The sequence below is a fragment of the Ascaphus truei genome, chromosome 4, assembly GCF_040206685.1.
Source record: "Ascaphus truei isolate aAscTru1 chromosome 4, aAscTru1.hap1, whole genome shotgun sequence".
Classification (NCBI taxonomy): Eukaryota; Metazoa; Chordata; class Amphibia; order Anura; family Ascaphidae; genus Ascaphus; species Ascaphus truei.
This window is the reverse complement of record NC_134486.1, coordinates 34,406,254-34,424,378: the sequence shown is the minus strand read 5'-3', so window position 1 is coordinate 34,424,378 and position 18,125 is coordinate 34,406,254. Positions and strand designations below refer to the sequence as shown.

The window sequence follows — 18,125 nt, the reverse complement described above, 5'->3', positions numbered from 1 at the left end:
TCCGGAGAACAGAGAACCCCTGCGGGGAGGACACTCTGGTCTGCCAGACTCAGGGGAGGCTGCCAAGCAGGTGGCAATGGGTTGACTGGGGTTAGCGGCAGCATGTCGGCACGTTCCTCATTGGTTAATTCATATGTCCCACCCACAGGGCAACCCGAGCCGGCTTGGCACACGCCCTCCTCTGACGTCCTATTGGCTGGTGGGAAGAAATTCCCACACTCTTATTGGTCGCTCCTCCTACTTCCATGCTGAACATAGAACAGCGGAGTGTATGTAAGGAGAAGCCCCAGTCAGAGAACCAGACGATCCTGTGACTTGGGCCGGTGATGCAAAGGCGGCTTTTCAAAGTTGCGCTGTTACGAATAGCAAAGCAACCTGCTTAATTTTTGGAGCCAAGAAAGCCTGCCTAGCTGAGGCCAAGTCAGACACGAGGTCCAAGTTCTCGTTTTAGAACACAGTGGTCGCAGCTAGAGCTTCTAGCCGAAAAGAGGACCAGGAAGCCTGGGTTGATATCCCGGTCAGGGTAAGCCTTCCGAAGCAGGTGCCCTGCACCTACTTTACCCACTGTCAGCTCCTGATGACCTTGGGTAAGTCATCTTATCTCCCTCATCAGGCAAAAAAAAAAAAAGGAAGATTGTAAGCTCATTGGGGCAGGTGTTTTATGCAAAATTCTTATTACAGTGCTCAATACATTGTCACAAAAAAATAAAATATAAAAATCAGTAATACATAAATATATCTGAAAGCAGTATAAAAAAATGTTTAATAATAATATTAATAAAAAAAAAATAGGATATTCATGTACAGCACCACCAAAATAAACATGCTGCAGCATACAATGCGGAGTATGACAGTACACAGTCACAGGGCTGACAAGTGTCACTCATTTGGAATGACCCTCAGTCGCTGAAACTAAAGCAGACTCTTGCTTATTTTTAGTATCAGTGGCTTGAGAGACTCAAGTGAAGTTTCATCGTCTGTAACCATTAAGGGCCATATTTACTGCTGCTATGCCATAAGACACCTTAGGGCCCAATCAAACAAATTAAACTTCAAGTGTCCAATGGCTTAGCACCGCTTAACAAATGTGGCCCTAAATGACTTCAGAAATAGACCATCAAATACACCAATTTGGATTTAAGCCCTGGACCTAGGCATCAGGATTTTCATCTACTTAAGGAACTGAACCAGAAATACATTATAGGACCTTCTAACAATTATAGCCTGGTAACCTCTGCTGCGGTCTCCAATATCTTTCATCTCCATCAAAACAACAATAGTGACACTGTGTGGCAGGACACTTCTGTTTTCCATTACCAGGACTTTACAGAACAACATAGTTTGATGGGCTTTCGGAGTGACATTTGCTCTAAAATTACAACGTGCCAATTTTCAGAAAGAGGAGCATGTTAACCTTGAACATGAAATGGGGATTTGAAAAGAAAGTGAAGCAGTGACAAATAAATTAGTGACCTGTGTCAGGGTCTGTGTCAGCATTAAGTGATATCCTTCATGGTGTTTGAAAATGACTTATGGTAATAGTCCCCTGAATCCACATCCTAGTGCGGGGAGGGGGGCGACTCCAGTTCTCATGGGCCACCAACAGGTCAGGTTTTAAGGATATCCCTGCTTCAGCACAGGTGGCTCAGTCAGTACTGAAGCAGGGATATCCTGAAAATCTGACCCCGTTGGTGGCCCTTGAGGAGTTGGCCACTCCTTTCCTAGTGAAACAGGCTGAAGGAGCAGCTCAGTGAGCGAGTGAAGGCACGGACTCTGAAAACAATGACACCGAGTGTGCAGCAGGGGGAGCCAAGTTCAAATCCTGGTGTCTGCTCCTTGTGACCTTGGGAGAGTCACTATCTCCCTGTGCCTCAGGCACCAACAATAGATTGTAAGCTCAATGGGGCAGGGACTTGTTGTGGCTGCAAAATTCTATGTACATTGTTGCGTACATTCAATACAAGAAAAAAAATATATATTATGTACACTACTATATTAAACATTGAAGCCATTCCAATCAAAGAAAATAATAATCTCAAGCAGACAAATCTGTCCTTCAAATCCATAGAAGTACCTATTTGAAAGGACATAAAACATTGTTTTGAAGTTGAAATATGGCCATAGTATAACAAAAGGCTTCACCTGCATAATTGGTACTAATGGCTAGAAAGAATGTACAGGGGGGGAGGAAATTAAGTAGCTGTATCAAGCTAGATAACTACACTTCACATACATGTTTCATATCATTTCAAGAAACAAAAAACACAATGAACTTAACATGCAGACATAAAGCAAATAGTTGCTTCTAACAATATAGAAGAGATTGTGGCCCCTACACAAAGAAAATAATTACAGATGTACAGTATTATAATATTACTTCATGTACGAAAATATACATGGTAAAATGGACCCATCACATTGTGTAATCATAAATTAAATATATTCCAATGCAATATAATTGGGATGAACCGATCAAGGTGTTGGCTGCCACATACAAGTGTTAATTAGGTTGAAGTACTTTTGGAACCACAAAGATAAACACTTACTTATCAATGCTTCAATAACTACATATATAAATCTCTATTAGAGTTGGAAATACTGTAACACCCACAGACATGAAGGGGAATTACATGATAATGGCAAGGTGTATTATAATAAAATATATATATATATATATATATATATATATATATATATATACACATACATACATACATACACACACACACACACACACACACACACACACACACACACACACACACACACACACACACACACACACACACACACACACTATATAAGTATACACACACACACACACACAAACAGTAGGTGTAGACTGCACACACCCAACACATCAAGCGTGGGATATTTAATGCTGGGAAGTTCGCAGTCAGATTCTGATTAGACCTGATGAAGGGCAATCTTGTACATCAAAACAATGTCTTGCTTTGAATTCAATGGTTTGCGAAAGTCAAGTTTGGCGCATTGGAGCTTGCTATATTTACGACCTAATTATAAGAAACAACGTTAAAGAAACAGTTCCTCCAAGCTTTCATTTTGGTACACCAATTCTACCGAGAAAGATATTCCAACATAAATAACAGAATTGTAAACTAAAAAGGAGTGTGTCAGCACTCAGGTCATGGCCTGAAGTCGGTATACAGTTCAAATCCTATTGTGCGCTCCTTTTGTTTTTAGACAAGTCACTTGGGACCATATTTACTAAACAAGACTAAGGCATAATGCACCATATAGTCAAGTGAACAGAATGGGTCATAGAGTGTCTTATGGCTTATCACCCATCTGGTCAAGGTAATGTGCCCTAAAAATTATATGGAAAGAGCTGAAATATGGAAAAATATAATATTGATATTATGCGAAATAATATTCCTTCATTCAGGACTCTAGCACAGTGGTAATGTCCCTACCTTGAACATGATTCAAAACCTGGTGTCAGCTCCCTTTGTAAACTTAGGTAAATTATTCCCCTGTGCCACTAAAAATAGATTGTAAGCTCTTTGGGGCAGAGATTATCTTCTGTATTTTATCTACAGTGCCAGAGCTACACAATTCACAAAATAAAAAGCATCAAGACCTCTATATTCAAATGATACTATAGAAATAAAGGAAAAAGTTACCTTTCAAAACAAGGGGTTCCTTGCCTTCTCTTTTTAGCGACTCCAAAACTGTATGGAGTGGCTGGGAAGGCATTACTCGGCTTGGTTCATTGGTATTATCATCATAAACTATTATCTCTTTGGAAAAGATCCTCTTGAAGGAGTCCTTGCCTTCTCTGCAGGATATTAAGTCCAAGACCGTTATCTTGCCTTGCTGAAGCCTTCTCCTGCTGATTTTATCCGAACAATTAATATGAACTGCCCCTTGAATATGACTTTTGTTATACTCCATGAAGGGCCTGCAATCTATGATAACGGGCCCTTGACTTGGTAGGTGAGTTTTGCTACATTTTGTCATCTTCTTGGCCAAATCATTAGGATAAATTATTTTTACGTTGGCAAACGGTTTGGTAGGAACAGAGATTGGACTTCCCACTCCACCAGATGGACTCAAAGTGCCACTGTTCTCATTATTGTTGACCATTTGGTTTGGAGGACTAGAGGTCGAGGGTCCTGCAATACTGCTGGTGATGGTGGTGCTACTTATTGCCTGGCTTTGGGTTTGACTGTCTTTTTCGTAAGCTGCCACAGTGCAACAACTGGCACTGCTGCATCCACAACCCAAGGAGCGTGCAGAGCCGTTGGATGAGGGCATATACGTCAGATTTGCAGTGTTTAGAGACACTACACTTGTGCTGATAAGAGATTTACAGTTGTCACCGATTGAAGAAGTGGATTCAATGTAACTAGAGTCTAAGCAAAGGTTGAGATCCTGAGGTCTTACTGGCCTGGAGAGTGCCACTATAACCCTGTCGTCTAAAGGAGAAGGAGGCATGAGGAAGCTGAAAACTGCCAATTCAAGTAGAACTCAAGATCGCAGTCTGTAAAGAAGAAAATAAACAAAAGAATGAAGTCATCAGTAACTAATTGCAAGCTTCTAACTCCCAAAAAGATGAACACTGCCGACATTCGTTTCAGCTCTGGCCCGGTTATGTATTCCAAATAATAATATTGTAATGAATAGATATGTATATTATATAAACAATACATTTCATAGTGGATGCAATATTGTGTGACTCCATACGTAAATGTGTGCTTAAATGGCATACAAAAAGATCTGCAATGTTTATTGGAGTTTAACAAGTCATTTTGACCTTACAGTGTCAAGTAAAGAGATAACGAATGACATAGCTTTTTTTTATGGTAGCGATCTACAGCAGCTAAAAATATCAGCTGCGGACGTGCAACTTAGCTATGCAAGCCAAAATAAAATTAGCCTTTAATAAACCTTCATCTGCACGCTCAAAAACATATCATATTGACCTATTAAAAAGTTATCCAGGTATGAGAAGGAGAGCGAATATGTGTCTAATACAGATAAGCTGCAATGTTTTACTGTACTGAAAATTCCCATAAGATGTGCTTCTTGTACAGGCCTTCAAATGACATAGAACCAAAAGAGATCCAGGAGACATTACAGTCCATGAGTGTACATACGTTGTGTACTGCATCAATACTGACATCTCTAATAAAAGACACATCAATTGAGCTATTTCATACACCATTGAAAAGCAACTTTTTGCCTTGTGCTGCATAATCAGTTTGACAAACTGATTCCCAAAAAGTTATGATCTGTGAAGTCGCATGGTGTATTTACCTTTCACAGTGCACCATTCGTAGATTTTTCAGACACCCTCTTTGACCTCTTTCCAAGCCAATTGCACCACTTTATGCATGTCCATACACCGCTCTCTTATGTATATATTTAATGAGCATTTACAGTGCATGATCAACCTTTTCATTACGAATTGTAACAAGAGCCAACAATGCACAGATCACTCAGAAAGGAGGGTTACCAATATGGAATCATTAATAGCTGCATGCGATCACAAACGGAATGGCTCTTTAAACTGCCTGCGATGTGCACTGTAAGTACCAACCTCACTGTGAAGTTCATATTGATCTCTGTCAAAAATGCGCCTAATAACATCCGCATCCCTGCAGCAGATGGGCTTGTGTTTATAGAGGATACCATGCACATGCTGTGGATCTTTGGCACAATAAATAAACAAATGCAATAAATCAAACCCGCAACTCTCCATCTGTCCCATTCCTTAAATGCAAAGGAGATTGAAGGCAGTCAAGTAAAGAAAGGTTATTGGGATGAATGCACTGCACTCACCTCACCCCCCACTACCGCAATCTCCCACAAAATAGCAGCATGCAAAGCCATGGATCAGCCAGTCCCTGAAAATGGTTATTTCCCCATATTAATAAAATATAGCATTGCTAACAGACTAAGTCACCGAGAATATTACATGTCACTAGTTCAGATAATCATCAGGTGCTTCAATGCATGTGATGGCCAGTACAGCATTCCACATCCAGCAGGCACTTACTTCGGTGAAATGAGCCTGCCCCTCCAGCATAGGGCGCTTTTCCTGCAGCTACTGATTTATACAGTCGCGTTCCATTCACTTGGCTCCATTGATCTCCAGCTGCAGCACAGTTACTTTCTCTTTTGCACAGAGTCATGAAAGATTCTAAATGGGCGGGGTCCGGGGGGGGTTGACAGTCACTTCCCCACACCATTGAGGGGAGGGATAGCTGATCCCTCTGCTGTGTGATTGGCTGTGCTCCGGAGAGGCGTGGTTAGGCGGGGGTTTATTAAACCCTAGCGTTCAAGCCCTGTGTGTTATAACACGGCAGCTGATGTCATTAGAAGCCAATCACAAGCCTCCGCCAGCCAGACTGAGCCGGCGAGAAGCAGCTGCTCTCTATTTACATGTAGCTGTAAGGATGTGATTAACCTCTCACTCCCCCTGTGCTAATAGTGATTGTGTGTCTCCAGCTCTTGTCCCACACGTGATGGGGACAGCAGCAAACCTTGTAAAACCTACAAGTCCTGTATTTCCTGCACTACTTGTGGTAATGTTTGGACTGGACATTTTTTTTTTGTCTGGACCATCTTGAAAGTTCTTCATAACATGTTCATACAGTGTGCTTTTTATTATTATGTTTAGGGAAGCAATGCATTCCACATACTCTAGCAATTAAGCCTCCTTTCCTTCCTATTAAATGCCACCTCTAGTGGCAGCCGGTCCACAGGGAGGCGACGAAGGTGACATGGGGGAACGTGGGAGACGAAAGAAAAGTGCCCCGATAAACACAAAATTCTAATGCGTGTCAATTTGTTTTTTTCAATGTTCACACTGATAAACATTGATTTTTTGTTTTTTAAATAAAAACACTGGAAAACGAAAAAAAATAACACCAAGAACCAGAATCGATCAATATAATCAAGGTTATATGCATTGTTTTACTGAAACGGATACAATATCTCTCAAAAGAAGCATCTCAATAGACTGGACTCATGGCTACTGTCCCACACCTACAGTCGCTCCTACCACCTATTGTGGCCAAGCACTGGCCATCTACTGCACTTATTGCCTCACCTGCTGTCTCTGTAACTCTCCCAACATACCACCCAACATAAGCTCTCCTAAAATTGTAAGATTTTCTTTCCTATTGGCTGACTTTGCTGCGCTTATTGTATTATTATAATTCCCTGTGCTGTATTGTCTTTTTAGAGCGCTGAGTACATTGCCAGTGCTACAGTATATAAATAAAGCTATACATACAAGATGGAAGGAGCTACCTACACGAAGGAGCATAGAGTGGAACAATGGGTCTCTGTTATTTACAAAACGGTCATTTTTTTCTTTTTTTCTTTTTTACAGAATAAGGGATTTATTTTAGATGTCACAGTCAGAGATGATCCCCTATGAAATTGGTTTAAAAACAGCACTTGAAGTAATTTAAATTGGAAGCAATTTTTTGCCCCCTCAATGATGTAAAAAGGCAATTCCTCTTAGGGTGAGTCCCCAGTGGTCACGGCGGCACGCGCTACGGCGTACGCGCCACACAGCACAGCCCTTTATGGGGCAGGTCCCAGTGGCTATGTGTGTGGGCGCGCAAAGCGCTGCGACGCGGAGGCTGGCAGGGAAGACAAGAGTTTTGTCTTCCCGTGCCGCGACGCTGTCACGTGTCGGCTCGCAGCATCTGGCTGGGCAGATATGCCTCATCATGGCTGTGCACCCCCCCCCCCCCCCGCTCTCGAAGAGCTCCCCTACAGACCGGTGGATCGCAGCTGTAGTCCCTGCATGCGCCGCCATGCCGCCAGGCGCGCGTGCAGCAGGGAGGACTGGGGCCGCAGCCATAGGGCAAAAGTGAACTAAAGGTAGTATTCAATGGGTTAAATATCGACAATTGACATACATTGTGTAACAATCAGACAAGTACCTAACCTATTGTTCTGGTAAACTGCTACATACATATACAGGTACTGTGCATTGGTGGTCCCTCCTTTTCCTCTTTTGTTTGGATTAGTAGCAGAGTAAATGAGTACTTCAGCATTAGGTGATACCTTTTTTATTTGGACTAACAATAGATATTGTAGCACAAGTTTTGGAGAGTTCTCTCTTCCTCGGGTCATGCAATACTGATTTACAAAACATGGTTTGGTTTAAACTAATTAACCTGCCATCATTGACCAAAGAGATAACAGAGAAAGAACAACAATCAGCTGATAAGGTTAGAATGAAATGGACCCCAAGAAAAAAAAAAGTTCTAATTTTTACACAGAAAGCAAATACGTGAACGTTTCACTTTGAGTGACTGAATCTTTCTAAGCATAGCCGACTACATCGATATGTTATGGAACAAAAAACAACAGCTTTTATTTTGCCTCCAATGTGTGACGGCACCTTTGAATAGCATGGTTGGTTATAGTGTTCTGTGCACATGGAGCTGATTAACGATGTGTTGCAAGATAACTCCAGAGTGCTAGTAAGATTATGATATTATGGATTTATGTTTTGGATGACTTTTCTCCTGTTTAGTTAGAATCCCCTGCAATAAGGTGGCTACAGTCCTTATTGGCAACCTATACATGTAGAAGCCTGTGGCTAAATTCACTAGTGGTTAAAAATTGTTTAAAAAAATTGTCAATCAGTGTTTAACACAAATTTTATTTATTGACCTATTCATTACTGTAGGTCCATATTTCCAGCAGTAAAGTACAGATGAGGGTCTTTTTACCTCAATTATATTTTGAATGCGGTGCATGAAAATGAGTAATTAAAACCTGAATTACTAATTCACATGTTAGCTACTAAATTAAACATAGTGGTGATTTTTATCACGTACGAGGTGGGCATCAGGCCTATATTGACTATCACGGAAATCCAGCTCTCAATAATGTAACACCTCTACCCCCAGTCAATAGAAGAGGGGGCCACACCGAACTGTGCCAACGTCTGTGTAGGTGATGCTCAGCGGTTATCTTATTTCTCAGGGTGCTCGCTTCGTGCAGGGCTGGGGGTGCTGAGCAAATAATGGAACAGAGGGTGCCAGGAACTTTTCTTTAACTGTATTAATCAGGCATCTTAGGGCAGCAACATGACTGTTTTTTAGTTATAAGATCACTTCTTGTTACATGCAGAGACACATACAGTACACCCAGGATTCCTCATCCATGAGGCTTCAAGCCTTTCCCCGTTGCTGGAAATAGACCTGGAGCCTTCTCCAACAACTCTTCCAGGTCTCCTAAATGAGCCAATGTATGAAGAACCCACTTCCTACTGTGGCAGGCTACTGGTTCCTGAAGAAGTGTCTCTCTAGGGCCCCTACATTGGGAGACTTGCCCTAACTGGAAAACAAGAAACTGTTGCTTACCCTTAGTTACAGGACATAAGCCCTGGAGGTCCCCTCAACATGGATCCTCTTAAGATCTGAGGAAAAAGAGCCAAGTCCCTTATATTTATAACTTTCCCCTACCCCTGTAGCTGGTCAAGAACAGGGAATGGCTTAACATAACTAAGTCATCCCCTAAATGGTTAACCTTTCCAGCACATTCTGGAAGAACAGGAACTTGCCGATCACGGTCTAGGTGACTTGCAACATTAAATAAGTTACTTCCCATTAATTACATGAACTAGGGCCCGTAACTGATTTAACCCCTTAACTCCGTGTAAAGACCAGGACTTATCAAGATAAATTCTAGCATATCCCAAGGGTGTTACAATGAAATCACACTTGTATTATCACAAACGGTTCGCTCACCAATAATTACCATGGTGCTACCTCGGACTTATAATGCAGAAACAAACACCAAGATCTGTCATAGAAGAGAATTAAACCAGAGTCCCAAATGCGGGAAAACTCTAAAATCATATTTAATCATAAACAAATGATAAGTTTAAATTGTCCACCCTAAACAATCATAATAATATTGACCACCGGTCTTCGATGTAATTGTTCTGGAGGGGGAGAGGGATAGCCCCTGCCCTTAACAAACTGCTGTTCCCTTAAAAATTCCTGTCTGGATCCTAAGTATTTTATATTTTTGCCCACCCCTGCTGTGTAAGTAACTAACCAGTATCAAGATAGTGTATAAGTTGTTCTGTTGTACAAGACAATTCAATTCACAGCTCAGTAGGACAGTGGTTATTTAACCTTTGCTAATAGGTTGTGATATGATGTATCTGTTTGCTACTTTATGTGTGTATGGGTGGTGGTCCAGTGAAGGTTGAGCGTTGTAGGAGTTGTGGGCAATCTAAAGATTAAATTAGTGTTTCCACCAAGAAATTACATTCTGGTGCAAAAAATAATAGAATCCTCTCAAAGTGAGAGATTAAAGTCTAATGCCTCTGATAATAGGCATTAAAGAGATCCCCGTCAATTTAGTAATTGTTTTCACATAACTGTGGATGTTGGTATATCTGTGGATATGTTAGAGCACCTTTAAGTAGGTCTGCCCCCAGAGGACCACTCCACATGCCAGAATAAGTACAGTAATTTCAATGGTATCTGTATGTAGCAAGTACATTATGGCTAAGTTGCTACACTCACCTCTTTTGCTCTTCAAGCCTTATCTAAATCTTTAAGCGCAGTTGTTGGAACTTGCCCTGGGTGCCAAAATACCCAGTAACCCCATATGTTAGCTCCTTAGTCTGGTTTCTGAATTATGTATTTCTGACTTGTTTCCATCAGTATTGTTTCTCTATTCAGCTTCGTGATCACATATTTATCATCACTGTTAGATCATATTAATGGTCCTTTATTTGATATAATCTCTATAGGCAAAAAGTTAATTTGAAGCCTTACTTTTGAGCATTAGTACTCTAGCACTATTCTTTTTTAGTATATTGTCTTCTGAATTGGAGTGCCTCAGTGCTCTTAGATAAAAAAATAACTATTATCCTTTGTTCAAGGGGACAACATTACTAAATGACAAAACTGCTTTGTTGATGTACCAAATGATACCTTCCCTTTAAAAGGAGTTTCGTGTGAGTCATCTTACAGTGAAGGAATCACTTGGTACATCAACCAATCAGACTGGTTCATGTACCATGTGATTCCCTCACTTTTTCCTGAGAGGTAATTTTCGGGCAAAATTGAGGGGTGGATGGGTCACATGGTACATCAACCAAACAGATTGCTTGAGTACCATGTGACTGGTGTTCTGTGATGTCACAGGCCTTTATGTAAAGCCTGGCACATCTTAGAAGACAACGAGGTAACATACTGAATGAAGAAAGAGGACAGCTTTTAAGAAAGGAAGTAAAGAAGATTTAAGAACTTCTCACCACAGACTGCCCGTCATTCAATGTATATGCTATTTGATGTTTATTATTGTCCTAGTTACCTATTTTATGATATAGAGATAGATATTTGTAGGCATTGGGTATTGTGTTATTTCTGGAGAAACATTGTTATAGCTTTATTATAGAGGGTTTTTTTTTTACCCTGGCTTACTGTATCTTGCCTCTGTTGCACTTTATTAGACTATACCTTTGTCCCTATCTATTATAGTTTATATACAGTATGCCAAGTAAATGAGTACTGTACTCCAGTATTAGGAGATACCTTTTTTTATTTGGACTAACAATTGATATTATAAGACAAGCTTATGAGAGTTCTCTCTTCCTCAGGTTTTCAATACTGATTTACAGAGATACCATGAGTTAAACATAGATGTAAAAAACCGAGATAACAATCTAAGGCAAAAAAGGTATCACCTACGTAACAGTGTTTCCCCCACCCAATCGCAGATATGGGCCATTACCGGGTGTGTTGTGCATATACCTGCTGGCAACAGGAGGGCTGAGTCGTCCGCCGATGGTAGTGGGGACACAGAAACCGGCTTCTGGGGTTCATTCCCCACATATCTCTTTAGCAGTGCAGCGCCTCCATCTGCCGTGGACACCAGGAACTGAAGGTAGTGTCCCACGGTAGAACTTATTACCTCTCTCCCTTGTAAGGTCACGCACCAGGCAGGAGGTATATTGCAATATTGCAAAACAGGAACGGGTTTATTACTACACTTTGCAGTAACAGTTACACAGCAGTCTTCTGCCACATACAGTCTGTCAGATCAGCTATCACTGAAGATGGTCCCTGGACCGTCACTACAGGCCAAGGGCACCCGCAGCCATCCTAGCTCTTCTCCACCTCCCTAGCAGAGGCAGAGGTATGGTCTACACTCACTCTCCCATGGAGGGAAGAGCACATGGGAAGGCCCCAATCTCAGGCTCCCAGTTGTGTGACCTGCCTTCCTCAGAGGAAAGGAACAACACCTCCTAAGTTTAGGGCGGTCCTACCCTTAAGTACAGACAGAAGGCGGGCACCCCGTTGTCCCAGCTACAACAGGATGTACAACCCCCTGCTGTAACTCAAGTGCAGTATCAAAGGTGAGGGGGAAAACCCCATACCAACTACTGACAACCTGATAGTACCAGGGTTTACTGTCAGCCCATTGGGCAGAATAGTAGTCAGGGGGGACCCTGCTACACTTAATACTAAAGTACTCATTTACTCTGCACTATCGCAAATGGACTAGCACAGCTATTTCTAGTATAGTCTACTGTATACAGTATATGCTGATTGTCGTCCTTCTGTGTGTTTATGTGTGGTCGTTGAGTATTGTTCATGGGTTTCTTTTTTTAAATTTGTATTTCTTTTGGGTGGGTATATTATGTTTTTTTAATGTTTATAATTAAAATATGAGCTTTTTAAGCTGCTGCTTACATGTGTGTGTTACACTGTTTAGTAGTTATTTTACTTGTTTTACTAATTTACAGGGTTCCTGATGCAGACTCTACTTTAACCACCTAGCCTGATTGACACACTTTGTTTCCTAAATTATCTTTATTTCTTGTTTTTCATGTGCTTCATTACTAGGTCCTCAAGTCGTTTTCTATTGTGGAGAAAAAAATTCTCAGCGGGGAGAAGGGGACGTGTTGTTTATTGTACATTGTGGTGTTTTTGTTTGTACTTTTCACAGACCACAAAAAGAACACTTGCCTAGACAGTGTGAATGTGGTTGTTGTTTAGGCTTAATAGTTGCCCAGCTAGTTCAGTCGATGTAATGACTGTGGGTAGGCAGAGTATATTTTTACAAGTGTCAATGCCGTTCAACATCCACCAAGTCTCTGGGGCAGGTGAGCCCCGTCTGTTTGATATAGACAGCTTAATGTGGTATCAGTGGTGTCTTGCAGCTGCTCAGTGATATGCCCCAGTATTACAGGGGTATCAGAGTTGCTGCACTTTCGGAGCTTTTTATCACCGCTCCTGAGTGGCGGCATCTGTTCAGTCCCTACCCGGCATGGTGTATTCATGAACACCGCCTAGTATATAAATGCCGGGTGGAACTCAGAGTGCAGACAGCGGCTATCTTCCGCGCTGTCTGACAGATGTCGCTGCACCAGTACGCGTGCTGACGTCACAAGGGAGCGCCCACCGACGTACGTTTCGCGTCACGCTGACGCTTTTTCAAGGTGAGAGATATATCAGCTAGCCTGTCTTCAAGATTACTTGCTACCTTCATAGGGGGCACGAGCAGTAACTCACCTCACTATCTATCTGGTGGGTTAATTAAATTGTCTGCAGTTCTGAGTACCTGCCCCAGAGACTTGGTGGATGTTGAACGGCATTGACACTTGTAAAAATCGACTGAACTAGCTGGGCAACTATTAAGCCTAAACAACAACCACATTCATATATCTAGATCTGCAGATATAGAGCAACTTTATTAAAGGCAGCTATAGAACACTGAGTTAAACATTTTTACTGGCAGAGATATATCAGCTAGCCTGTCTTCAAGATTACTTGCTACCTTCATAGGGGGCACGAGCAGTAACTCACCTCACTATCTATCTGGTGGGTTAATTAAATTGTTCTCATTTGAGGCTATAAGAACCCAGAAATATACAACTAACAGTGGGATAAAAATAGTGCATATATTTGCGGCTCCCACTGATCAGCCTCTTCTCTTCCCCACAGCTACATAGTAGCCTCCCTTTTAGATATTTTACTACACCCTGTGTTGCCTTGAAGGATATACAAAATTAACCCCTTGTTGGTTTCTGTGACCAGCAGAGTGCAGCTAGGTCACACTGACTGAAACCTTTTTATGTGGGTTTGACCCGCAATACCCTAGCGACATACAGGTGTCACTCTGTATATAGTCACAGAACCACAGGTTATTCAGATGTGGCATGAAAGCAGTTTGACTGTTACTACACTCGAGTGACACACACCAGACTCTTTCAAACATTATAGATAGACCACACTGAGGCACCATATTAGTTTTGCACTTTATTAGTAACTTTTTCTTTCATATGGTACCAGACATTCCTAACCATTCTCCTTCAAGTACTATCTCTATTAATTTATAAATAGACCTAGGGGCAATTCGTTTAATGCGTTTTTAATTGTGTTGAGTGTTTATGTACTTCACTTACTTTACCCATATACACTAATAAAGGTTCATTCTTTTAATTTATCTGTACCTATCACCGTATGAGTGCTTGTTCAAAAGGGGTTCTCTCACCTGTCTAGGCAAGTGTTCTTTTTGTGTTCTATGACTCTCTCACCCCTGGCACCTAATCATTGACAGTAGCTAGAGCTCACAACCCTTCCCCCTCTCACTCCCTATTATTACTTTTCACAGACATTTGGGCCAAAGCTGTTAAACATACGCACCCTCAATTATTAATTAAATGCAGAGAAAATGCGTACCAGCTATGTCACAGGCCAATGCCTGTTTTCTATGAAGTTTTCAGGCTTTCTGCTTCAATGGCTACCATAAATAGCGCACCTTCCCCACACCCTGTCCTTTTCTGGTTTGTATGATAGGGCTTCATCATTACCTTTCAAATGAGGCTACCATTTACTACATTTTGGTCCCTGTGTCCATGCCAGTGTTTTTCAGAGTGTTTTGCATTAAATAGGTTCTGTTTTTGTTTGCTTTGCTTCTATAATTACAGTATATGTGGATTTAGTAATTGATTTCTGATTATGAGGCCAAAATATGTATATCATGTGTGTCTTATCCACTGCACAATATGTTGACATGCAGTGTTCACTATATTCCATGGTATGACCTTCAATGTTTAAGTGTTAGTTTTTGTAAGTCACATTTGTTTCTATTTCTGACCCTTACTCATGAGAAGATAAACAGTTAAGTATTTAACTATGTATTATTTGTCATATTGGATGTAACATTTTGTATTTTTGTCTTTTGTTGAATACATTTGGTCCCACCCAGTAGCACTCCTTTTGACACAAATATACATGATATGATGGGGTGGGTGTTGGGGTTAGAGCTTGCAGGGATTGTGTGTGTTTACAACCTTAACTGTACTTAAAAGGGGGGGGGGGATACGAGCACTGCAAAAAAGACACTCTGGCTAGGGCATGTGCAAAAACATAGAAAAAGGCTTTATTGTGGCTGATACGCCATTAAAATTACATGTTCACCGTCCTCTGACGCGTTTCGTTCCCAACGGGAACGAAACGCGTCAGAGGACGGTGAACATGTAATTTTAATGGCGTATCAGCCACAATAAAGCCTTTTTCTATGTTTTTGCACATGCCCTAGCCAGAGTGTCTTTTTTGCAGTGCTCGTATCCCCCCCCCCCTTTTTTCTACTATACCTCTCATCGGGACGGACGCACGCAGTGGAGCGGAGCTATTCTCTGTAGTACAGGATACGGAAGCAGCAGCAGCAGGTACATCCGGGGGTCACAGGTCGCTGTGTACCTCGAGGGCTGCCAGAAAGGACCGCCAGTGGAGGACAGGATCCCCGGACAGGAAGCAGCTGTACGGAGTGCTGCAGGATACCGCAGACCACGGAACACAGAGAGGCCCACCAGAGAAGGGACCGCCGGTTGGATACACGCTCACCGGTCAGGTTAGAAGGCTTCATGTCCGTGTGCGGGTCATTTAACTCACTGCTATAGACTGACTGCATACTGCTTATCATTTATTACCGTTTACCTTAGGTGACAGAGTACTCCGCTTGTTTAATACTAAGAAACAATTCAGACTTGCCAGCAAGGTTTTCTTTAGAGCACCCAATTTAGGGGTCATCCCCTTATTCACCCACTTAACTGTACTTAAGATTTGGTAAACACCGAAAGAAGCGTGGAAGAATGTTTGGCTTACACAGGAAGAATGCAACATGAAAAAAACATGGTAGATATATCACCTGTCACTAATGGAATTCGCCAGAGGTTTCTTAACGTGTCCAGCTACGACATAGCTAGACCATTTATATTAAATATTTAACAACTCAATTTCCACAGTCAGTACCACATGGGGAGGAACACACTTGATTGTCCTAAGTTACCTTGTCCCACTGATGAAGTGTTCAACATGACATTTATTGTGAGGCACCACACTGTTGAATTCATTCTGGACGTGTCACGGGATTGGTCCCCCTTTGGCTCCCATCCTGACCTTGCAGCTATGCCAGAAGCATTCATGAAGTGCGCACAGGTTTTATACAGTATGTGGCAGAACTCACAGAAACATGCAACAACGAGTTACTGGTGTAACGGGGAGCAACAGCGTTTTGAAGAATCAAGAGGACCTGGTTTCATTATGAGTGATCTGTTTCAATACAAAACATACTACTTTATGGCGCCTTTTGCACTGGCAGCCACCCATAATGTGCAGCCTGTTGAGAAAAGCTAATGTAAAGACTGATTTTATATTAGTTCCTTGTTGTTGATTCATTTTCAGCTCGTCTACCAGGTCAACATTAAAGATATAATATGACAGTACATATCAAAGTATAAAAAAAAATGCTATTTGCATTGACTTTTTCATATAGGTAAAAGAAGATGAAAAAACACCAACAATATCCCACCCCATGTACCGTTTAGAAGTCGGAGTTAAGGTGCAATATCAATGACCATTTGTGGTTTATAAGGATTTATAGAACATGAAAAAATTTAGAAGGATGCCAAAACGAGAGTTAAATTACTCTTGGCACAAAGACGTGAGATGTACAAGGAACAAGGATGTCCAATATATTTCAGAAATCAGCCAGGTGTTTTGCCATGCCAAACATGTTGAAAATGTTTTTTTTTTAAGTTGAAGATTCAGTCCAGTATGTCAGTTTGTGGATCACATTAGCATTGTACTTCTACTTCTGCATTTCTGGGGGAAATGACAGCAACAGAGATTTCTTGGCACAAGAAAATCGAATGGGGCTACAGAATGTTTCAAGGTCTCAGGGCTGCAAAAAAATGGCACCAGATTAATTAAGACGACAAGTCGATTGTTTTTAATGGGAATGTTTCGTTTGATACAACTGCTGTCGGACCTGGTTTTGTTAGACTTTGACATATAACTCCCAACATGTCTACAAAACAGTCTGCTTGACATCTGGATTTATTGCTTAGAGCAGCGGTGCGCAATGTGGGGGGCGGGAGAATTTCCAAGGGGGGCGCGGTGGCTACAGAAGTCCCGCACTCTCCCCCAAGGCACTTAAATTAAGTGCAGGGGGGGGGCCGCGTGAGGCCTCTGCAGCTTCTCTTACCTGATCTTCGGCGACGCTTCGCCATGGTAACCGGCATCAAATGATGCCGTGGGGTCACGTGACATTACGGTGCCATGGTAACGTGATGTCACATGACCACGTGACGTCATTTGACGCCGGAGCCGAGGTGGAGAGGTGACGCGAGGCAGAAGGTGAGGAGGCAGAGGGGGGGGGGGGACATGCAAGTTAAAAACTTTGCACACCCCTGGCTTAGAGAGTACTGCAAATTTGTTGAAAGTTCAGTACTGTTGAGTGACCGCTTATCCAGCCGATCTATCTACATAAAACTCAGAACATTTTTTGTATAGGCCATTGCTTACCAGGAGGCAGAGGTTTACATAACATAATATCTCGCCTGGCAACATATTTTTCATAATTTAGATTGGTAGATAAGTACATTACATACTGTAACTTGTTTTAAAGACTTGAATGTCACAAGACAAATACAGTAAAACATATTTTTTTTCTAGCCGTTTCCTTCTAAAGTCAATAGTTCAAAATACTGTAGCTAGGTCAACAAAAACCATACAAGCATATTTCCTTGCAGAAGCACATTAACCTAATTTCACTCCACGGTATATTTGATTATGTTTTCATTCTAAATTAAAGAA

At 41.6% G+C, this 18,125-nt stretch overlaps 1 protein-coding gene across 1 annotated transcript in view; it reads right to left on the bottom strand.

Moving 5' to 3' along the window:
• The window catches only part of DUSP10 (dual specificity phosphatase 10), a 52,662-nt gene extending 46,491 nt beyond the window's left edge, over window positions 1-6,171 (bottom strand). Inside the window, exons 1-2 of the mRNA XM_075595565.1 lie at window positions 6,023-6,171; window positions 3,645-4,504 (exon numbers count right to left, since the gene is read on the bottom strand). Coding sequence (XP_075451680.1) covers window positions 3,645-4,458 — 814 coding nt within the window. The 5' untranslated portion in view covers window positions 4,459-4,504; window positions 6,023-6,171. The remainder of the gene's footprint in view (window positions 1-3,644; window positions 4,505-6,022) is intronic.
• Window positions 6,172-18,125: the final 11,954 nt, after the last annotated feature.